This window comes from Marmota marmota, unplaced genomic scaffold (assembly GCF_001458135.2).
Source record: "Marmota marmota marmota unplaced genomic scaffold, marMar, whole genome shotgun sequence".
Classification (NCBI taxonomy): Eukaryota; Metazoa; Chordata; class Mammalia; order Rodentia; family Sciuridae; genus Marmota; species Marmota marmota.
Genome location: NW_025999880.1, coordinates 14,398,677 through 14,423,065, shown reverse-complemented (window position 1 = coordinate 14,423,065; position 24,389 = coordinate 14,398,677). Strand labels below are relative to the sequence as shown.

The 24,389-nt window shown below is 35.8% G+C and overlaps 2 protein-coding genes across 2 annotated transcripts in view; one reads left to right on the top strand and one right to left on the bottom strand.

Annotated features, from left to right (window-relative positions):
- Window positions 1–22: 22 nt before the first annotated feature.
- On the top strand, window positions 23–17,713 carry Meioc (meiosis specific with coiled-coil domain). Its single transcript, XM_015495817.2, has 7 exons — window positions 23–694; window positions 5,679–5,836; window positions 8,664–8,768; window positions 11,358–13,233; window positions 14,253–14,387; window positions 16,500–16,680; window positions 17,484–17,713. The coding sequence occupies exons 1-7, from the start codon at window positions 482–484 to the stop codon at window positions 17,711–17,713; spliced, it is 2,898 nt and encodes a 965-aa protein (XP_015351303.1). The 5' UTR covers window positions 23–481.
- Window positions 17,714–20,730: 3,017 nt separating this feature from the next.
- Ccdc43 (coiled-coil domain containing 43) overlaps window positions 20,731–24,389 on the bottom strand; it is a 15,185-nt gene continuing 11,526 nt past the window's right edge. Inside the window, exon 4 of the mRNA XM_048787359.1 lies at window positions 20,731–22,504. Within this exon, the coding sequence (XP_048643316.1) occupies window positions 22,289–22,504 (216 nt within the window). The 3' untranslated portion in view covers window positions 20,731–22,288. The remainder of the gene's footprint in view (window positions 22,505–24,389) is intronic.

Sequence of the window (24,389 nt, the reverse complement as noted above, 5' to 3'; positions counted from 1 at the left end):
CGGGGACGTGGGGGCGGCCAGGCTTGGAGGATGGCGACGGCAGGAGAAGCTGACGGGCTGGCGCGTCCCCAAGTGTGGTTCTTTAAGGAGGCTGGGACCACCGGGAGAGGGTGGGTCGCTTGTGAGGAGCACCGACGGGGCGCCGGGTCTGTGCCGCCGAGCGGGGTGGGGGTCCGGGCGACAGGGTTGGCCGGGGCGAGGAGTGCCTGCGTGGGCTGAGTAGATTGGCAGACTGGGTCCGGGGTCGCTGGGATGCCCTGGCGGGGCCCTGGTGGTGACCTAGCGCTGACGCCTTGAACCCGTCGGGTGGCACAGACGCTGGGGCAGGCTGGCGTCGTGGGCCTGTGAGGGTTATTGGTGCGGCGCAGCGGGGCTGGCACACAGGGGGCGGGAGGGTGAGGGGGAATCCCGGGGACAGAGCTGGGGCACCGAATTCGTGTCCCTTGAGAGCGTTTGGAATTGAGTTAGTTGAAGAATCCAGATGGAACAGTCATCTGGCCGTTTAGGTCCTGGCTTTGCGCTGCGTGATGACTTTCTCCCATGTCCTTGTTTTCTGCAGCCTAAAGTAGCGTTCCGTGGAGGTGCGAATCGCTGCTGGAACCTCACTGTCGACACGAGCAGCAGATTATCCGATGTATTCAACAGCGTGATGTTGACTGGCTCCACTTCCTTCTATGATTGCTACAAATCGCAGGTCCATTAATAACCCCAACCCTTGGTTAGACAATTCATTCTAAATCAAATTCATGCACCCAGGCTGATTCATTGGTGTTTAAATGGCTCCACAGTTAGGACCAGAAAGCCGGTTACAACATTTTAAATATGCAGAATACATACTTAGGTGTCTTTTTTTTTTTTTCTTTTTTAAGCAGGGATTGAACCCAAGGGCATTTTGCCACAGAGACACATCCTAGCCAGTTTTATTTTTTCTCGCTAAATTGCTTAGGGCCTCTGAGCTGGCTTTGATTTTGCGATCTCCTGCCTCAGCCTCCCAAGCTGTTGGGGTTTCAGGCAGGCACCACCGTGCCCAGTTCCTACTTAACTTTGAAAATAAGGTCAGGAATAAGATTTTTTATTGACTCTTGTTTCCATCTTGTCTTCAGTATAACATGACATCAGAAATGAGTTAATACTTATTAAGACCAAAGTATACATTTTTCATTTCAAAGAATTTATTGCAGGGCTAGGGTTGTGGCTCAGTGATAGAATGCTCGCCTAGCACGCGTCAAGCATTATGTTCGAGCCTCAGCACCATATAAAAAGGAAATAAAGATATTGTGTGTCCACCAACAATAAAAAATAATGTATTGCAAATATATTTCTCATTTCAAACATAGTTTTAATCATTTAAAGGCGAATTTTTCTTTATTCTTTTGTTTTGACAGTGTCCTTAGTTACATGCTACTACCTATGACATTTATTTTTGTTAATGTATTAAATAAGGCTTAGGGTAATATAAGTCATGTTCATTTGAAATTATTTAACTGGGACATCAATGTTGGTGTTGGTATTATACTTTGAATTATAACAATATATCAAAATTATTTAACCCACATTACAACCTTATATAGTATTATGCCCACTGTACAGATTGAGAAACTGAGGCACAGAGATTTTTGTCCTAAATGACAAACCCCAAGTGGAACCTAGCTCCAGACTTCTGCTCTCTGTAAAGTTTACAATTCTATTAAAACTTACTAGGATTTAATTTCAATGAATTATTTTAAGTATATCAGTGATATAAAGTGATACATTTTACAGTTACCCTAATATGTCCACCCCAAATATTTGCATATTTTCAGTAAATATTTTAACTGAAAAGGATTCAGATATTTCAAATAAAATTATGTTTAAATCCACATTATCTTATTTGCTTGTTTTATCCAAGAATACAAAAGTTAAATATTCTTTTAAAAGGATTTAACTTTTCTTTCTTTTTTTTTTTTTTAATATTTTAGTTTTTGGCGGACACAATATCTTTGTTTGTATGTGGTGCTGAGGATCGAACCGGGGCCGCACGCATGCCAGGCAAGCGCACTACCGCTTGAGCCACATCCCCAGCCCCAAGGATTTAACTTTTCTAACTCTCAGAACTTATATACTCCTCTCCCCTCCCTGCTTTTTTGGAGGTGTTGGGCTCGAACCTAGAGCCTTGTGTGTGTTAAGCACACGCTTTACCACTGAACTAAATCCCCAGCCCCAGAATGTTTCACAATATAAAATATACTTGAAGGATAATACAAAATATATTTAATTCCATACAGCTAAAATATGTTAAGGAATTAACTCAAGGCCAATCACAAGATAAACACACATAAGTGTAGCTATCATTATTATTGTTATCATTGCCATATTTATAAGCCCACTTTAACAAAACTTCATTTCTGCTAATATATAATATATATATTTGTTATTACACAAACTGAAGATGCTCCATTTGTTTAAACAACTATTCATATTTACTTGTTTATCTTTTTTTTGTTGTTCATTCATTCATTCATTTGCAGAACTGCAGATTGAACCCAGGGGAGCACTCTACCACTTCTTGGCCCTCCCCGCTTTTTTTTGATGCAGGTTCTTGCTCACTTGGTGAGACTCGCATCTTACTTTTGGCTCCTGCCTCAGCATCACTAGGGATTACAAGTGTGCACCTGTACCTGACCCATTTTTAAGTTAAAAAACATTTTTTAAAAAGATGTATGTAAGAAGAACCCAAGGCCTTGCTCATGCTAGGCTAAGCAAGCACTCTACCAGGGAGCTACTTCCCTAACACTTAAGTAACTGTTTCAAAATGATAAGCAAGTATTTGTCACTTTTGACAAATAACCACTAAAAAAGATTCCAAATAGGCCTATGATAAAGAGATAAAGGAGTTTAGTTGTAGATGGACACAATATCTTTAGTTTTATTTATTTATTTTTAATATTTATTTCTTAGTTGTAGTTGGACACGGTACCTTTTTTAAAAAATATTTATTTTTTAGTTGTAGTTGGACACAATACCTTTATTTCACTTATTTATTTTTAATATGGTGCTGAGGATCGAACCCAGGGTCTCACATGTGCAAGGCAATTGCTTTACCACTGAGCCACAACCCCAGTCCCACAATATCTTTTTTTTTAAAGAGAGAGAGAATTTTAATATTTATTTATTTTTTTTAGTTTTCGGCGGACACAACATCTTTGTATGTGGTGCTGAGGATCGAACCTGGGCTGCACACATGCCAGGCGAGTGCTATGCTTGAGCCGCATCCCCAGCCCCCTACAATACCTTTTGTATTTTATTTATTTATTTTTTATGTGGTGCTGACAGTCAAACCCAGGTCATTGCACAGGCTATAGGTGAGCACTCTACTGCTGTGCCAGAACCCCAGCCCCACAAAATTTAAAATACCTTGATTAATAAATGTGTCTTTTCTCCTTGTATAAATTTTTTTTGTTGTTGTTTTTTAGAATTTTTAATATTTATTTTTTAGTTTTCAGCGGACACAACATCTTTGTTTGTATGTGGTGCTGAGGATCGAACCCGGGCCGCACGCATGCCAGGCGAGCGCGCTACCGCTTGAGCCACATCCCCAGCCCTCTCCTTGTATAAATTTTGATTAGACTAAAAACAACTTAAAATATTTTTAACCACATGCAGTGGTATGTTCTTGTAATCCTAGCTATTCAAGAGGTAGAGAAGGAGGCTCACATGAGCCCTGGAGTTCAAGGCCAACCTGGACAACACCTCTTAGAAAAAAGAAAGCAACATATACACATTTTTAGTGGCTGGGAACTCAGTGGCAAAGTGTGTACAAAGGCCTCACCCTCAGTCCCTAGTACCCAAAACACCCCTGCATCACATCAACACATTTTTAGCCAGAACTATATTACTTCTGTATAAGAAAATACTGTTTCCATTTTGCTTATGTCAGGATGTAGATATTACATCTCAAGGTTTACTATTCCCTTGTTTAAGGAGTTAAAAATTGTAAATCTGGGGCCAGGTTGTGGCTCAGTAGTAAAGCACTTGCCTAGGATGCGTGAGGCACTGGGTTAGATCCCTGGCACCACATAAAAATAAAAGTATTGTGTCAATCTACAACTAAAAAAAAATATTTAAAAAAATTGTGAATCTGTTCTTTCAGACTTTTTTTTTTCCTCCTTTCCTTTTTTGCAGCACTGGAGATTAAACCCAATACCTTGCCCATGCTAGGTAGGTAGGCAAGTGCTGTACACTGGGCTGCATCCCCAGTCCACTTTCAGACTTTTCCTCCCCTGTACTAGGGATTGAACCACTGAGCCATATCCTTAGACCTTTTTAATTTTTTTTATTCTTTTTTTTTCTTTTTAATTTTTGGGATAGGGTCTAAGTTTTAGGGCCTCACTAAGTTGCTGAGGCTGGCCTCAAACTTAAGATCCTTTTGCCTCAGCCTCTTAAATCACTGAGTTATAGGCATGTGCCACTGTGCCTGCCCAGCCAAACTTTTGTAATGAAGCATTTTTTTTTTTTTTTTTTGCTTGTTGCTTGTTAAACTCATTGAATTTTAAATTATTTTCACAGCACTTAATACCTTTTGGAAGGAGGCAGAATTTTAAATAATTTATTAAACTTTTAAAATCCAAACTTTTTATCTTCTTACTCAGTTGACTGGAAAAAGAAAAATGAGTTTGTAGAGAATTTTTCTTCTAATTGAGCATTAAAATTTCTGTAGAGATCATGACATTTTATTTATGACTTCATTTTTATAATATCTCTTGGATATAAAAAGTAAGCAAAAAAGTAAAGATAGCTATATAAAAGATCCTTGACTGAAAGTAAGAAGAATTAGAGTTTTGGTTTAATTTTATCCTGTATTGGTTGAATAACTTGTTGCCATAGTTTCCTTGTTTTTGAAATAGAAATAATACTAATACACAAGGTTGACTAAATATAATAGTGTATTATGTATAATTTCTTTGAAACTCAAAAAATTCTCTATAAATGTACATCTTTCACAGATTGGAAGCATTGAGATAAAATTTGTATGGTTTATTTAAAATAATACAGTGTCATCTACAGATCTGACCAGTACACATTTCTATAAAGTTTTATTGCAACTATATATTTGCTAATATATAGTCTGTGCTAGAATAACAAAGTTAATGAATTTCAACTGAAATCTTACTGACCAGCAAATCCAGAATTATTACTCTTTTGGCCTTTTACAGAAAAAGTTCACCAATGTCTGGTATAAAGTAAGGTTAAGGGCTGGGATTGTGGCTCAGCGGTAGAGCGCTCACCTAGCGCAGGTGGGACCCAGGTTCGATCCTCAACACCACATTAAAAATAATAAAAATAAAGGCATTGTATTGTGTCCATCTACACCTAAAAAAATATTTTAAAATATTTTAAAAAATACTTTTAAAGTAAGGTTAAGTAGCTAGGTCTAGATTTGAAAGTAATTCTCCAGACTCTTAACCTGTGTTATTATAAATTCTTCTATAATATTCTATAATAAACAATGTTTGGGCTTTTTCTTTCTTTCTTTCCCTTTTTTTTTTTTTTTTGAGACGGGGTCTTGCTAAATTGCCCAGGCCAATCTCCAACTTGAAATCATCCTGCCTCATCCCAGGTAGCTGAGAATGCACCATCATACAATGCTATAAACAAAGTTTTGATGTGTCTAATATACAAACTTTTCTTTAAAATTTCAGAATGAAGACAATATAGACCTAAGGCAGACCTACACTCCACTTTCTTCATCCACAGAATATGCAAGTTCTATAGATTCTTCACTTTTCTATGAACCATGGTCTACTTATGGAGATGATATTAAACAATCTTCTAATTCCCAGATCAATGTAAAGAACAGGTAAATTAATAAGTTAGATTTCTCAAGCTAAATGTGTTGTTTCTTTTTATTACACAGGAACAAAGGTCTAATTAGCTTTCTGATCCATACATAATAAGCATTTTAATGTTGAGACATAATACTTTTATGTTTATCAAACCTTTAGGAAAGTCTAAATGCCTTGTATTTATTTGTTTTAGTTTATCACTTGTAAAGTTTATTAGAGAGAATCTTTAGTAAATAAATTTTAAACTCCTTTTTCTAAAGATGAGTTAAACCAAATTCAGCAATGGCAAGATGCTAAGCAACTCATGAGACCCTGACTCTAAATAAAATACAAAATAGGGCTAGGGATATGGCTCAGTGGTTGAGTGCCCCTGAGTTCAATCCCCAGTACCAAAAAAGATAAAATAAAGAGTTAAAATTTTTAGATTTTTGTTATTCACTTTTACATTTTCAGTAATTTTCTCCTTCACTAATGTACAACAAACAGGGTTTTACCAAACAAAATTTTAAGATTGTTTTTTGATTATATTCTATAAATAATAAGGAACTACTGTATGTGACAGAGTCTTCTACTGGGGATACTAGAATTAATATGGCAAGTATTTTACCTGAGTTTATAATATTACAATCATAATGATAATGACGTGGCATACTAGTCACTGCTAGTATAGTGAGGGTTAAAAAAAGAGGGTGGATGGGAGCCTGTTGAAAAGAGAAATTTAAGGGAATGACATTCAACTTTATTTAATTATAAGGCAGCTGTTATAATTTAACAAATAAGAGTTACTTTTGAATCTTATTAATTAAAAAATGTTAAAAATTTAAAATTTATGGTAAATTCTCTAATGATTTTATTAGAAAGCATATATAATATATAATAATTAATTCTCCATATGTATACAGATATATAATATATACTTTTTTTTTTTTTTGGTACTGAGGCTTTAACCCAGGGATACTTTACCTCTGAACCACATCCCCAGTCCTTTTTATTTTTATCTATTTAAATTTTTTTGTTGTTGCCAATGAATTTTTTAAAATATTTTAATATTTATTTTTTAGTTTTCGGCAGACACAACATCTTTGTTTGTATGTTGTGCTGAGGATCGAACCCGGGCCGCACGCATGCCAGACGAGCGCGCTACCGCTTGAGCCACATCCCCAGCCCAGCCAATGAATTTTTTACTTTGTTTATTTTTATGTGGTGTTGAGGATCTAACCCAGGGCCTCACACATGCCAGGCAAGCGTTCTACCATTGAGCCACAACCCCAGTGCCCCTTTTTATTTTTTATTTTGAGACAGGGTCTCGCTAAATTGCTTAGTGTCTCTTATAATCCTTCTGCCTCATTCTCCCAAGTTGCTGGGATTACAAGTGTGCATCACAATGCCCAGCTCCAAAAATATTTTTGCTTAGGGCTTTGCTAAATTGCTGAGGCTGGCCTCGAACTTGTAATACTTCTGCCTCATCTCCCAAGTTGCTGGGATTACAGGTATGCATCACAATGCCCAGCTCCAAAAGTATTTTTAGGTTGATACATGCTATTGAGGAATTCAAACTTTACAGAAATATATATCAGGAAAAGTGAAAGTTCACCTTAACCCTATCCTCACCCCAATAACACTTTTTTAACAGTTTGATACGTATAGCATTGAATATTTTCCTAGATATGTCCTAATACATTATTATTCAAAAAAGCTTTTATGTTGAATTTTTGTGAAATAACAGTTTACTAGGAAAAAAGTATTAGACTTGATGGCAGACAGTTTGTTTAGCAAGTGTATAGTTTGGCAAGTAATAGAGCCTTGCAAAAATCAGGTTTCTTAATATCTTCTAATGATCATCCATTCAACCAGTAATAATTGAATGATTACTAATGCCTAGATTTCTTATTTTTAAAATTTTTTTTGTAGTTGTAGATGGACAGAATGCCTTTATTATTATTTTTTTAAATGTGGTGCTGAGGATCAAACCCAGTGCCTCACACGTTAGACAAGCGCTCTGCCACTGACCTACAGCCCCAGCCCTATTACCTACCCTTCTGATGTTATGAAGATCAATTAAATATTTGAGTGTTAGGCAAAAATAAGGTGTTTTTATTTCTAAAATATCCTAATACTTTGAAATGTTGGAAATAAATCACAAAAAGCAAGAAGTAACTTTTAAAACAAAGTATTATTTCAAGGAAGGAATTATCCAAAAACCATAAGAAGTTAAATATACCAGTTTTCTATGACCTTATGGTTTTTATATTCTGAATTAGAATATTGATTACTGGTGGGATTTCAAGGGACATAGGACTCCAACTACTTTGGCAAAGATTTAAGGATAATCCTAAAATCTGTTATACATAAGGGTCAGCTGCAAAATCACCCTGGAATCTAGGATGACCATATCACATCTCACTTTTTTGTCCAATATAAAGAATCACAAAAATAGAGCAGCAGGTTAATATGATTTTTCAAGTCACAAATTAAGAAACTAAGCAAATGTTGATGGAATGATGTATAAGAGGACTAGACATGCTTTCAGGAGCAGCTGTGGTACTATGTCTACAATACTATAAGTCAGAGAATTGTATGTTTATGGAGAAATAAGAGGTAAGCATACATTGTGAACTAGATGTAGAATTTGAAATGAAGGAGAAATATTTATGAAGGATAGACACCATGCCAAAGTAGAATATATTCTTGAGCTCTTGTTTCCCCCTTATTTGAAATAATGATACATAGAGTCAGACCAAATATCTTATAAAAATTATGATAGAATATGTCTGGAAGGAGAAATCAACATGCTGTATTTTAACATGAATAAAATAGTTTATATATGATATTTATTTTTAGGATTCAAACCGAAAGAAATGACTATGGCAGTGAAACAGACTTATATGGACTTGTGTCTAACATTCTGGAAGAACAAGATAAGTCACAGCCATATTTTGCTGAAGGGTTAGTATGTTATATACCTTTGTATTGTACAATAATTTTAAAATTCACATATACTAGGTTACTCTATTATTAACTTTAATGTTTATTTAATAATCCTCTGACTGTAGACTTCTTTTTTAAAAATATTTTTTAATTTGTATATGGACACAGTGCCTTTATTTATTCATTTTTATGTGGTGCTGAGATTGAACCCAGTGCCTCACACATGCTAGACAAGCCCTCTACCACTGAGCTATAACTCCAGCCCCTGACTTCTTAATTCAAATATTTGTTTCTAGAAGCCTTGATTTTGCTAAAGTACTTGCCATACAATTGAAAATTCAGCCTTAGGTTCAATTTGCTTAAGAACTTTCACTTGAAAAAATTATTCTTATATAATTCAGAGCTATTTCCCTTGAATTCATGAGCAAAAGTTTGGCTTAAAGAATATAAATTCCCGCTGGGTATGTAATCCCAGTGGGCTTGGGAGTCTGAGGCAGAAGAATCACAAGTTCAAGTCCAGTCTCAGCAATTTAGCAAGGCCCTAAGCAACTTAGTGAGACCTTGTCTCAAAATAACAAATTAAGGGCTGGAGTTGTAGCTAGGACGTAGAGTGCTTGCATAGCATGTGTGAGGCCCTGGGTTCGATTCTCAGCACCACATATAAATAAATAAAATAAAGGTCTATTGACAATTAAAAAAATATTGAAAAAAAATTTTAAAAACAAAGTAACAAAAAGGCTAGGGATGTGGCTCAGTGGTTAAACAAGTGCCCCTCAGTCTCAACCCTAGTACCAAAAAAAGACGTGTGTGTGTGTGTGTGTGTGTGTGTACAGTGAAGACATACTAAGATTAAAATGTATACAGTCACATGTTGCTTATGTGTGTGTGTGTATAATATATGTATATATCACAAAGAATAAAACTCATTACTCATTGAAGAAATACATGAGTTTTATTCATGTGGTAGAAGCCTTTTAAGTATGTTATAATTGTTTTATTTGAGTGTGGAAGCCATATTATCCAATTTATTCATAAATAGGGAAATATGCTACACACATGTAATCAACTAAAAAAAATTTTTTTGTGTGGTGCTGGGGATTGAACCCAGGACCTTGTGCATGCAAGGTCAACTAATTTTTTTTTTAGTTGGACACAATATCTTTATTTATTTTTATGTGGTGCTGAGGGTCGAACCCAGTGCATCATGCATGCTAGGCAAGCACTCTTACCACTGAGCTACAATCCCAGCCCAACTAAATTGTTTTAATTTCAAAATAATTACAGCAAAACACATCTGTTTTCATTACAAAATACTAGATTACCATAGATAAACAGTTCATCTAAGACATTGAAGTTGCCAGCAGTAGGCCTCTTGGGAAAGTACAGTGAAGGCATACTAAGATTAAAATGTGGGGCTGGGGATATAGCTCAGTTGGTAGAGTGCTTACCTCGCATGCACAAGGCCCTGGGTTCAATCCCCAGCACCAGAAAAAAAGGTTAAAATGTGCTGAGCATGGTGGTGCACATCTGTAATCCCAGTGACTTGGGAGGCAGAGATAGGAGAATCGAGAGTTCAAAGCCAGCCTCAGAAAAAGTGAGGTGCTATGCAACTCAGTGAGACCCTATCTCTAAATAAAATACAAAATAGGAGTGGAGCGGTGGCTTAGGAGTTGAGTGCCCCCCTGAGTTCAATCCCTGGTACCAAAAAAAAAAAAAAGATTAAAATGCATCCGAGCAGCTCAGGAGGCTGAAGCAGGAGGATTGCAAGTTTGAAGCCAGCCTTAGCAACTTAGTGAAGCATTTAGTAACTCAGCAAAACCCTGTCTCTAAATATAAGAAAAAAGGGCTGGGGATGTGGCTCAGTGGTTGAGCATCCCTGGATTCAATCCTCAGTACCAAAACAACAACAAAAGATTAAAATGCATACAGTCACGTGTTGCTTAAGGATGAGGACAGGTTCTGAGAAATATGTTGCTATATCACCTTCATGTAAATGAACATAGAGTGTGCCTACACACCCTCTAGATGGTATAGGTTACTCACTCAACATGGCCTATGCAATCAATAGACATTGTAACCACAAGATATAGAGACTGCTTGTGGTATAACACTCTAAATAACAATAAAAGGCATAGAAGAATGAACACACAAACCAGTTAAAGACACTATCACTGTCTAGTTTTATAATGTGCATGATTAAATGCACTGTGCTTTTTATGTGACTGGTGGTGGTACAGTTGGTTTGTTTATAGCAATGCCACAAATATGTGAGCAATGTCTTGTGCTGTGGGGATGTTATAATGGTTCTGACATGTCACTAAGCAGAAGGACCTTTTTAGCTCTATTATAATCTTAATCTCTGACATATGTGGTCTGTCATTGATAGATATAACTTTATTTGGAGCACGAATATTTACAGAGCATATAGCGTATTTCACATGTTAATTATTTGGAGTTAATGGCAGCTTTTAAGGCAGGGTTGGAAAATATTTGAAAATGGTGAGGGTAGGGGGAAGATAAATGTTTATGAGAGTTTTTCCTGCCTTTTTCCCTGAGAAAATAGTCTTTAAAACTTAAATTGTAATTAAATATATTTACTTGTTCTAGGACCTGCTCGACCAATTTAAAGTCAGTTTGGCCAATGAACACAAGCAGATTTGTAGATCACCATGATCTCTTGACAGAAACCAAAAGGCCAATAGATATAGCTATCTCTCAGCAAGCCTTTTATAGTGGTGAATCTGTGTCAGCAGTGGAAAAGCAATACTTGCATAATAGTAATCTCACACCACAACAAAAAATAGATGAACTTTATCATGGATTTACTGGATTAGACCTTGAAGAACAATGGATATACCCCTCAAGAAGTGATCATTCTAACTGTTACAATATTCAGACAAATGATACAGCTAAGGCAACATTCCAAGAATATCCATTTATCAAAAACTGTTTTACACCACAAACTGGTCTGTCTGATATCATGAAAGAATCAGGAATTGATACTTACCCTTATGGAAGAGAGAAAATATGTGCTAAAGGTCTTGAAGCACCATTACAACAAAAAAGAGCAGAGATATTTCTTTCCCAATTTAATAGATACAATGAAAATGCAGATTATTGTAGATACCCAGAATATGCTCATCCTAACAAGGCTAAGCTTAATAAATGTTCAAATTTTAGTGTCCAGGATGGTAAAAAATTAGCCAATGGCACACCCGAAACACCAACTGTAGAAGCAGATGCCTATACAAAGTTATTTCAGGTTAAACCAGCAAATCAGAAAAAAATGGAGGAGACAATGCCTGACCAGCAGAATTTCACATTTCCAAAAACCATACCACATTTAACTGAAAAACAGTTTGCAAAGAAAGCAGCAGTATTCACAGCTGATTTTGGCTTAAAATCAGAGTATGGACTAAAACCTCACACAGCTTGTCCAGCTAATAATGATTTTGCTAATGTCACAGAAAAGCAACAATTTGATAAGCCTGATCCCCCAAATTCTGAGTATTTTAAATCAGTGAATTTATTATCAAACTCAGCAACATCTTCAGGAGGTATCAATTTAAACAGACCAACTTGGATGAATATTCAAACAAAAAATAACACTCCTGTTCCTTATAGAAATCAAGGTAACTTGATGAAATTAAATAGTCATTTAAGTGCAGCTTCAAAAGGTTCTAACCATTCTTCAGATTTCCCCCAACTATCATCCACAAATTTAACCCCAAATAGCAATTTATTTCAGAAGTATTGCCAAGAAAACCCTTCAGCATTTTCTAGTTTTGATTTCAGTTACAATGGTGCAGAAAGAATTCAATCTGTCAATCACATGGAAGGACTGACAAAGACTGGAGAAGAAAATCTCTTTGAATCGGTTACAGATAAAAAAATAAAGCAGCCAAATGGATTTTGTGATAATTATTCAGCTCAGCAGTATGGGATCATTGAAAATGTAAACGAACATAATTTTCAAGCCAAGCCCCAGAGTGGACATTATGATCCTGAGGAAGGTCCGAAGCATTTAGATGGCTTATCTCAAAACACATATCAAGATCTGTTGGAGTCACAGGGTCATTTTAATAGCCACCGACAAGGAAGTGGAGACAGCAATATTAATAGCCGTGTGAATCGCACACAGGCATCATGCTTTTCTAATAATTATATGATGGGAGATTTAAGGCATAATCAGGGTTTTCAACAACTTGGTTCAAATGGGTTTCCCCTAAGATCCACCCACCCATTTGGCCATTCAGTTGTTCCACTGTTGGATTCCTATGATTTGTTTTCTTATGATGACTTAAGCCATTTATACCCTTATTTTAATGATATGATGTATGGTGATAATTCCTTTTCTGGTTTCGTGCCAACTTTTGGATTTCAAAGACCAATTAAAACTCGAAGTGGACCAGCCAGTGAACTTCATATTCATCTAGAAGAGTGCTATGAACAATGGAGAGCATTAGAAAAGGAGAGAAAAAAGGTAACAGTTATCCATTTAGGAGTAATTTAGTATATTTCCTCTGCCAATTTTTACTTTACCTTGGTGTAGTTCAAAAATATTTGCCTTGCCAGGTGTGATGGCACATGTTTATAATCGTAGTGACTCTGAAGGTTGAGACAGGAGGATCTCAATGAGGCCAGTCTCAGCAACTTGGTGAGAACCAGTTTCAAAATAAAAAAGAGCTGGGGATATGGCTCAGTAGTTAAGTACCTGGGTTCATTTTCTAGTAACAAGAAAAAAGTACTTTTTTTTTTTAAGCTGAATTCTTCTATAATGTATAGTATTTAGGTTCACAACTATAAAGAATTATCTAGGTTATTTAAAGACTAAAGGTTGAGTTTTAAAAATAACTGTTATCCATATTCTAATTTTAAAAATTTGTCTCTGGGGGCTGGGATTGTGGCTCAGTGGTAGAGTGCTTGCCTGGAATGTGTGAAGCACGGGTTCATCCTCAGCACCACATAAAAATAAATAAAATAAAGGTATTGTGTCCATCTAAAACTAAAAAGTACATATGTAAAAAAAAATTTGTCTCTGAAGTATATTTGTTTCTCTTATTGGGTTAAGTTTCTTTGAATTCTATTTCTTTTTTTTTTTTTGGTACCGGGGTTGAATCCATGGGTGCTTAACTATTGAGCCATATCCCCAGCCCTTTTTGTTTTTTATTTAGGGCCTCACTAAGTTGCTGAGGCTGGTTTTGAACTTGTGATCCTTGTGCTTCAGCCTTCCAAATTGCTGGGATTACGGGCGTGTACTACCACGCCTGTATGAATTCTATCAATATTAAATTGTTGGAGTATTCAATTATTTCATATGTATTGGAACAGAAAGATACTGTGGTACTGTGGTTTATGTTTATTGCCTTTTAATACCAAATCAGAATTTTTATTTAAAGGAGTAATTTTCCATTTATTTCTTAGGACTATGAAAAATATTATTCACAGTTGAATTATATTTAGGAAATTCAGCATCTAATGATTATATACATTTTTTTACAGACTGAATTAGCTCTTGCCAAGAATTATCCAGGGAAAAAAGTATCCAGTACTAACAATACTCCATTTCCAAGGCTGACCTCCAACCCATCTAGAGTTGATCGCTTAATTGTGAATGAACTTCGAGAACAAACCAGAGTAAGCTATAAAAACTTACAATAGTGGAGTTTTAAATTGCTTGTTAAAATTTTAAAACTTTTCAGCACGTAAAGTTCTGAAGGATTTTTTTTTTTAGAATTTAATTTTTGTTTGTTGTTTATTTATTTATTTATTTTAATGTGGTACTGAGGATCAAACCCAGGGCCTCACCCATCCTAGGCAAGCACTCTACCACTGAACTACAACCCCAGCCCCTGAAGCATTTTAAATTAACATTAGTATGTTAACTCTGAAATATTCTTTTCTGTTTGGTTCTAGAAAGAACTCTGATTAATATTCAGGAAAAGGAAAATTTTAAAGTAATTTGAGTAATTTAATTGGTTCCTCTTCAAACTCACTTTTTTCCTTATTTTGGCAATGAAACTAACTCTCACAGAATTTTTATTTTTTATTTTTTCAAGGTACCAGGGACTGAACTCAGAGACACTCGACCACTGAGCTACAGCCCCAGCCCTTCTTATTTTCCATTTTGAGGCAGGGTCTCACTAAATTTTCCAAGCTGGCCTTGAATTTATGATCATCCTGCCTCAGCCTCCAGAGAAGCTGGGATTATAGGCTTGTGCCCCCATAACTAGCAGAAAGTATGTTTTTAAAAGTAAAATCCAGCTTGGTATGGTGATACGTGCCTGTAATCCCAACATCTTGGGAAACTGAGGCAGGAGGATTATAGGTTTGTAGGATAGCCTTAGCAACTTATGGAGGCCCTAAGCAACTTAGCAAGACTCTATCTCAAAATGAAAAATAAAAAGGGCTCGGGATATAGCATAGTAGTTCAATTCCTGGTATCACAAAAATAAAAAAATTAAATATATATGTACATATATATTTGTTTTCTAATTTAGTGATGATAATAAGTTAAGAGGGAATTACCATATTTGATTTTCATTTTCAATTTTTAATTTTTATTCCATTTTCTTAATCCTGCATTCTTGAGTTATTCAACAAACATTAACTGTATCCATTAAGGGGTAGGGGTTGTGGCTCAGTGGTGGAGTGCTTGCTTAGTATGTGTGGGGCACTGGGTTCAACCCTCGGCATCACTAACAAATAAAATACAGGTATTGTATCCATCTATAACTTAAAAATTTTTTAAAGTATATCCATCAATGTATTAAATACTGATAAGCTAGATAAGTAGGTATAGATAATTTTACAAAGTACCTTTGTTTTGGAAGAGTACTGTCACTTCAAACAAATATAAAGAATCCTGGGCTGGGGTTGTGCAGAGTGCTTGCTTAGCACACGTGAGGTACTAGGTTTGATCCTCAGTACCACATAAAAATAAATAAATAAAATAAAGATATTGTGTCCATCTACAAATAAAAAAATACTAAATATTAAAAAAAGAATCCTGATGTTAAGTCACATTGTAATTTAATGAGCAATGTTCCTATTATTTTTAATTTCAGAATTTTCTAAGCAACTTAGAGTAGCTATCCTTTTTTCCTTTTTCCACCTTGTTCTTTTTAAAAATAAAATTTGACAAAAGGTACCTGTGGGGAAAAACATGCCATAACTATAACTGAATAAATGCCTTTTTAGGGATTAGGAAAATAAATGTAATAAAGTCTGTTATTATTGAGTATCCATTTCTTTCTTTTACCATGAACTCTTATTTAGAAATACATAATTAGTAATTCCCTGGAGTTTGCTTTGTTTTTTGGTACTCCCTTTGTATTTTTTGCTACCTACTTCTAATTCAAATTCTTTTCCTTTACATAAAGTATAACTTTTCCATTTTTTGTTTCTCCCAGCATGGTCCTAGGATACAGTAAACATTTATTTATTGAATGACTTTTTTTGCTCTTACCTCTATTATGCTTCACTGAAGTTTTTTTTTTTTTTTGGGGGGGGGGGTACCAGGGATTGAACTCAGGGGTCACTCAACCACTGAGCCACATCCCCAGCTCTGTTTTGTATTTTATTTAGAGACCAGGGTCTCACTGAGTTGCTTAGTGCCTTGCTGTTGCTGAGGCTGGCTTTGAACTCGTGATTCTCCTGTCTTAGCCTCCCGATGAAGATTTGTTTTTATTTAAGTTGGTCAGGTCAAGTGGTTACATGCCTTATCAAAATTTAAAATGTCTCCCTCAGGTTGTGACTTTACTAGGCAAAATGGAACGTCTTCGAAGCTCTCCCCTTCATGCCAATATCTCTACTGCTCTTGTTAGACACTTGGAATCCATTCACATTGTACAGTCACGTAGAAAGGATGAAATTGTTAATGCTTCAAATCGGCAAAGGCAAGGAGTGCCTAGATGCCAAGATGAAAGAGGTACAAATATTAATGCAGATTCTTTTTACAAGGCTATGTGATAATTTCAATGTTAATAAAACCAGATTCTGGGATTAAAAGGTTGGATTTCTAAAATTAACACTTATCTAAAGAACAAATTGGGGCTGGGCTCAATGGCACACACTTGTTATTCCAGCTACTTGGGAGGCTAAGACAGGAGGATTGCAAGTTCAAGACCAGGCTCAGCAATTTTGTGAAACCTTATCTCAAAAAAAGGAATGAAAAGGGCCAAGGATGTAATTCAGTGGTGGAACGCCCCTGGGTTCCATTACTGAAAGAAAAGGGGAGTGGTAAATGACCTCCACACTTATTTATTCCAAAAGTAGTATCTTCTAGTATAATTTTATCCATTGAATTGTAATACCTGTCTTCAGATAATCTGTTTTACCCAGAGCATAGTCATTGTAGCACAAGCCAGAAAGAAATTTAACAATACTTTTTAATATTTTAAAAACGGAGTGCTTTAGTTAGCACAATTAATAGCCATCCTTCTTTTTATAAAAGTAATGCTTGAAGCCTGGCATAGTGGCACATACCTGTAATCCCAGGGACCTGGGAGGCTAAGGCAAGAGAATGGTAGGCTCAAGACCAGCCTCAGCAATTTAGTAAGGCCCTGAGCAACTTAGTGAGACCCTGTCCTCCAAAAATAAAAAGGGCTGGGGATGTATCTCAGTGGTAGAGTGCCCCTGGATTCAATTTCCAGTACCGTTAAAAAAAAAAAAAAAAAGAGTTAAGGGATATTTAAATGCTATCTAATATGAAATGACTATTTTCTTTTACAGATGTTTTTGCCCTTGCTTCAGCAATTAAAGAGATGTGTGTGGCTACTCGGAAAGCACGCACTACTCTATGGTGCGCACTGCAGATGACCTTGCCAAAAACAGCAAGTATGGCTGGTCAAGCAGATGTGGAAAAGGCTTTCCAAGATATAGTAAACTGTGAAGAAAAAGTTCATGAAAGCATAAATAGTAGCAATCCAATGAACCAGAGAGGTGAAACAAACAAACATTAAGGAAATGCCAGCAGAAGGAAGAATTAAAAAGCTGATAAGTAAATGTATCAAGACATGCTAAAATTTTTAATGAACTTGTCAAACTTTCAGTACGTTAATTTTCTTTCAGATTTAAAGTTAATACCTTAATGAAGTCTAACTTCTATTTAAAAAACTACTTGGAATGAATGAGAATACAGTTTAAGGAAAATTCAAAGGTAAAGTTGACTACTCTAGGAGTTCTGAGTAGTCAAAGATAACAAGTTTATTTAAGTAAAATATTTCCTAACAGCTAAAATATTGCTTAATCCCATTCTGCAGTGCAGGTAAATGCAAATATGAAATTCTTCTAGGAGATAAGTTTCATTTAGTTCTGCCTTAGTTAGTATAATTCCAAATAATGAATCTTTAAATGACTGTAACCCAATTAAGGATACAGTCTAGTAACCAAGACAAGTTTTGATTGTGATATAAAAGTGTTTTCTTTACAAAACTGGATAATACCTAGGAAACAAAGGAAAACAGGGACAAACCCAATATTCATGTAAATTTAAAATAACTACCATATTTATAAATTTGAAATCTTAGTGTCTATATGGAGGGAAATGCATCTGATTCTCCTAAATTAGTGATAAAAGTGCCAGTGTAAAAACCATGCAAGTTACTGAATATAAAACCTGTTCAAATCATCTGTGTATATTCTTTAAAATTTAATTTTACTATCAATTATTAAATATTTCCAATTTTAAAGTATTTAAATTGAATCAAAACAAAACATTTCCTTTATCTGGATCTTTTAGACTTGATGCACAGTAACTAAAACAATGACTATTGTTTTAATACCCTTAGTTTGCTGTCTTTTATGAGGGTATCACGAAGTTCTAAAATGTATTTTTTTAAGGTTAATCTTTAACTAGTTTAGTTTGCATTTGGTTAGTGTATATTTTGTGTAGTTGTGTTCTTTAGTTTGCTTCTGTATTTTTTTAAAAAAGAGCACTTGAAAGGTTGGCTTTTTCTGTTTCTCATCACTTAATATCTTTATATGGAACCCAAGTAATTTATTCATTAATATGAATTGTTGGTATTATGTGACTCAGGAGATCTTGGGTTTTAACATTTCTACATGAGTTAAACTATAATATAATGTACTGATGAAATTTAATTGATTATATCCTTGACTAGAAATACTGATCTTTTAAATGTTGGTGTTTTCCTTAGTTTTAGAAATCCTGATATTTTAAAAAAAAATAAATTTTCTTTAGATGATGTGCGGAAGAAACTGATTGAGAATGCAGGAGTAACTGTAGGGAGAAACATTTTGATCACTGATATGCCTTAGAACTACCCAAATCAATTACATTGAAGGCAGTAAAATAAAACAGATCACCCCACCACAGTCACTGCACAGAAAGTGGTTAAGTTTGACATTAAGACATGTTGGATGTTCTGAAAACAAATATTGTACTGAATTTAGTCTCTCAGGAAGAAATAAATTACTTTGTTGAAAATATTTGGTTTCTTTTTTTTTAACATTTGTATTAGTTATTAACCTTAAGAGTTGCTTATGTTGCTAGGCCCTGTGGCTCACTCCTGTATTCCCAGCAGCTCAGGAGACTGAGACAGGAGGATTGCAAGTTTGATACTAACCTCAGTGACTTATGGAGGCCCTACAGATGTAGTGAGACCCTGTCTTGAAACAAAAAAAGGGCTTGGGATGTGGCTTAGTGGTTAAGTGACCCTGAGTTCGATTACCAGTACTAAAAAAAAAAAAAGTTACTCATGCCAAATTGAACACAGTGGCACACACCTATAATCCCAACTGTCCAGGAGGCCAAAGCAGGAAAATAACAAGGTTAACAATTTAGACTCTTGTCTCAAAATAAAATTTTAAGGGCTGTGGATGTAACTCAGTAGTAAAGGGCCCCAGGTTCAATTAACATACTACATACACAGTTATTCATGTCAGAAAACAACTGAATTTCATTTAACTGATAAGAACTTAAGTTCTCATTTAACATGTATGTAATAATGTTGGTAGATTACTCCCACTCATGTAGTTGGATCTCACCTGACCCTTCAAATATAAACTTTTACTCTGCCCATTAATCCAGGCAAACCAGAATAAAAATGACAGTGGTCAGAGAAATATACCCCGGTCCATTACAAAACACTTAAAAAGTATTTCTTTGAAATTTTGCTAAATCATAAGTCACCTAGTAGGTAATTCTTATATTGTCCCTTTCAATTGTATACCCTCTAATGGATGGTTCTTATTCATTGCATTTCTAAATATCAATTACAAAATTTGAAGTGATCTGTAAAGATGATATTCCCACCATTTATAAGCCAAAGGAATTTGGTATACTTATTTTTTAATGGAAGAAGTTTATATAAAGGAATTAGGGGCTGGGATTGGGCTCAGTGGTAGAGCGCTCGCCTAGCAGGTGTGAGGCACTGGGTTCAATTCTTGGCACCGCATATAAATGAATGAATAAAATAAAGGTCCATCAACAAAGAAAATTAATATAAAAGAATTTTTTTAAAAAAGGAATATGAAATTACCTTCAATTATTGTATCAGTATTCTTCCTGCTTGAATAATTTGCTACTATAACATTTTGGAGGGTTAGGAATGTAATGACTAAAATCCCAAATGTGACCTAAAATTCAATTTTACCCTAAAAGATATGGTTGTTTAAATTTTCCCTTTGTGATATCAATCATTTTAGACTTAGATGTAAAGGATTTATTAGCACCCAAGTTAAGTGGATAACATTTCTCAAAACCTACTGAACTAATTTTTTTTTTTCGGTTTTAAGCATTAGAATGTACACTTAACTGTAACATACATAAGAGTCCCAGAAGAAAGAACTATTAAATTAAAACAAGTACCCTTCACAAATCCATGGATAAAATGACAGAGTTCATTTCCGTGGGTAGCTGGAAAGAATCAGAATAAGACAGAAGATGGTGACTTAAATAAAGTTTATTTTTTAAAAAATGTCGTTATTTTTGCAATGCCATGGTTAGAGGACTTTATGAAGAGGTAACATAATTTCCTTTTCCTTAACCATGCTTTTTATTTTCAACCTTCTGCACAAAGATAAAAGTTTTTGTTAATCTCATAGTTAATGATATAAAACAAAGGTCAGCAAACTTTCTTGAAAGGGCTAGACAGTAAATAATTCATGTTTTATTATGTGTTCTTTATCTTATAGCCTCTTGAAAATGTAAAAACCATTTTTAGTTTGTACCATACAAAAAAAGATGGCCAAATTTGCCCTGCAGTTGGTAGTTTGCTGACTCGTGGTATAAAATATCTACTTTGTCTTATGAGAGAAAAATGCTCTTTAGGCTTCTCTACGGTCTACTATTGCCTGAAGTCAAGTAGAGAAGAGCCTTATTTATAATTGAATGTGGCTTGTGAAAAAGGTAGAAATGGAGAGTTCTTGCTCACTTTTGACTCTCCCAGGCAATTTTCCCATTCATTCATTCAATAAATTTGTTAAGCACCTACTATGTACACTCTTTAAGTATTTTTTATATTAGCAAGATTTCCAGTGTTTCTTTAAAAGGGCAATTCCTCCAGTTTCTCTAATCAGGAGTTACCAGGTCTTAATATTCATGTTTTAGGGAAAACTGGGGTTAAAATTTCTACTGGCATTCAAGAGAATTCATGATTATAAAAAAAATGAATCTAGCTTAACAATGATAATGTTGAACTCAATATTGACCCATCCTTCTTAATGTCACAGCCTATATGAAGAAAAATATTTAACTATCTTAAAGATACTTTTTTATCCCATCAGTTGAAATTTTCTTTAAAAAAGATCTCAGATCTTAAAAACACTCCTAATAATTTCTTCCCACTTTCTTAGTTTTCTGTCATGTAACATAAAATCCAATCCAAGTAGGGTTTTTCATTAGTTTTTCTTTTTGGAAGCACTGGGGATTGAAGCCAGCAGTGAGTCTCTAGGCCTTTTTTTTTTTTTTTTTTTTTTTTGAGACTGGTCTAATTTGCCCAAGCTGTCCTCAAACTTGTGATCCTCCTGCCTCAGCCTCCCCAGGAGCTGGAATTATAGGTGTGTACCACACCACCTAGCTTCCTGATTAGCTTTATATATCAGCCATAAAACTATCTACACTTAGGAGTAAATATTACCTCTGAAGTAATTTATACTTGCACTTTTCATCTCAGAGGAACGGTCATGTTTCTTCTCCCAGATGAAAACCCTAACTGTTAGCTTTCTGAATCCTACTATTTATTCAAGGAAAATTAGGTGAGGGAAGACATTTTATAAAAAAAGGAGCCAAAAGGAGCACAGAACTTCAGTATTAAAATATAAAGATTGCCCCAATTGCAGCTCTTTGGTACAGACATTAACTATAATTATCTGATCATCCACATCAGCAAAACATGGCACATTTTTGTAATTAAAAGTAATTGTGATTTTCCTTTTGACCATGTAAACAAAAGGGAAATGCCTTGGGAAAGAACTATGCAATGTTTTCTCATTTCTCTTAAATACACATTTGCAAAGCCAGTTTTCCTTTTCATCAAGTTCTTGAAGCAGGGGAAGAATTGAACAGGCCAGGGTTATCGCTTTCGCTCCCCTCTCTGTGTCCTTTTCTTTTCCTTTTCCTTGCGCTCCTGCTTGGCTAGTTTGTCTCTCTCCCTCTGCAGCTTGTCCTGTTCCTTCTTCCTTTGGGACTCATCCCGAAGTGAGTCTCTCTCCAATTTCCGAGCATTGAGGACATCTTCTACATTGGTGTTTCGAAACAGAGCTACAGGTGAGTTAAGGGATAAAGGTACAGGTCACAACTACAACTTTCCTCATTCTTGCTGAGTCCTGAATGCCTTTATCTATTCCTAGTCTTAAAAAACCACCCTTGTGTGTCGCATGGTGATGCACTCCTGTAGTCCCATCGATTAGGGAGGCTGAGACGGCAGGATTGTGAGTTCAAAGCCAGCCTCAGCGATGGTGGGGGACTAAATAAATTACAAATTAGGGCTGGGGATGTGGTTCAGTGCCTCTGAGTTCAATCCCCAGTACCAAAACAAAACCATCCTTGTGTTTATCCTTGGTCTAGTGGAAATCCTAAAGCTATCATTAATTATAGAAGATCTAAAATTAAAATGTCCTCAGAAAAAAAATCTCATTCAGTATCTGAATTTTTAAATATTTATCAGAGCTCAAGAGCTAGGGATATGGTTCAGTTACAGTGCTTGCCTATACACAAGGCCATGGGTTCAATCCCCAGCACCACACACACACAAAAAAGTGAATGCTCATTCAGGAATAGGTAGTTGTAGATGGACACAACACCTTTATTTTTATGTGCTGAGGCTCAAACCCAGTGCCTCACACGTGCTAGGCAAGTGCTTTACCACTCAGCCACAACCCCAGCCTAGGAATAGGTACTTAATAGCAGAACACTGCAGAGTATCTAGGGTTAGTGAGGAGAACATTATTTAACTGGAAAATGTTTATGTACTTTAAAATGCTTGAAAAGAGTTAAAAGGTTTAACCTTACTAAATTTTATCAATTTGATTTTTTTCCCTAGGCCACTAAAGCTTAAGTGAAATCCATATTCTAATAACCATCAACTCTGAATTACAAGAAATATAAAATGTTTAACAGAAAATAACTGGCCAAAAACTATACTACTTATTAACTTTGAAAACAAAACCTGTTAATATTAGACAAGCTTCTCTCCACTCTTAAAATATGACTTTTTTTCTTTAGTGCTTTAAAACAAATGAGTCTAAAGCTGAGAGTACGGCTCAGTAATAGATCACTGGGTTTAATCCCCAGCACCAAAAATAAATGGGTCTCTCTGAATTAACTTCCCCTTCTCTGACAATCTATACCAAACCCTTCATTTTTTTTGGAGTGGGGAGGTACTGGAGATTGAACTAAGCGGCACTCAAGCAATGAACCACATCCCCAGCCCTATTTTTGTATTTTATTTAGAGACAGGGTCTTACTGAGTTGCTTAGTGCCTCACTTTTACCGAGGCTGGATCAGAATTTGCGATCCTCCCATCTCAGCCTCCCCTGTGACTGGGATTACAGGCATGCGCCAAGGTACCTGGCATCATATCTTCATCATGAATTTTCAGCCAGGCCCTCTAGTGCATGCCTGTAATCCCAGCAGTTTGGGAGGCTGAGGCAGGAGGATCACGAGTTCAAAGCCAGTCTTGGCAATTTAGCGTGGCCCTAAGCAACTCAGTGAGACCCTATCTCAAAGTAAAATATAAAAAAGGGCTGTGGATGGGGCTCAGTGGTTAAGTGCTCCTGGGTTCAATCCCCACTACGAAATAAGTAAATTTTCTCTGTGTGTGTGTGGTATTGGGAAATTGAATGCAGTGGTATTCTACCACCAAATTATATCCCAAATTACATGCCCCTGCCCCTTTTTTTTTTGGGGGGGGGAGGTCACATTCTTTTTTATGGCATTAGAGACTGAATGCAGGGCTTCTGCGTGCTACCTACCACTCTGCACTCTACCACTAAGCTACATCCCCAGCCTCCCCATCCCTTTTTCAAAATTTTATTTTGAGGCAGGGTTTCACTAAAAATTGTCCATTCTAGCCTCAAGTTTGTGATCCTCCTGTCTCAATCTCCAGAGTAGCTGCAATTACAGGCAAGTACCACCACACCCAGCTTAAAGTAGATTTTTTTTTTTTTTTTTTT

Coding starts and splice junctions, on each gene's coding strand:
- Meioc (XM_015495817.2), top strand. CDS start 482: ATGGAACAGTCATCTGGCCGTTTAGGTCCTGGCTTTGCGCTGCGTGAT. Junction 695..5,678: donor ATGATTGCTACAAATCGCAG/GTCCATTAATAA, acceptor TTAAAATTTCAG/AATGAAGACAATATAGACCT. Junction 13,234..14,252: donor TAGAAAAGGAGAGAAAAAAG/GTAACAGTTATC, acceptor ATTTTTTTACAG/ACTGAATTAGCTCTTGCCAA.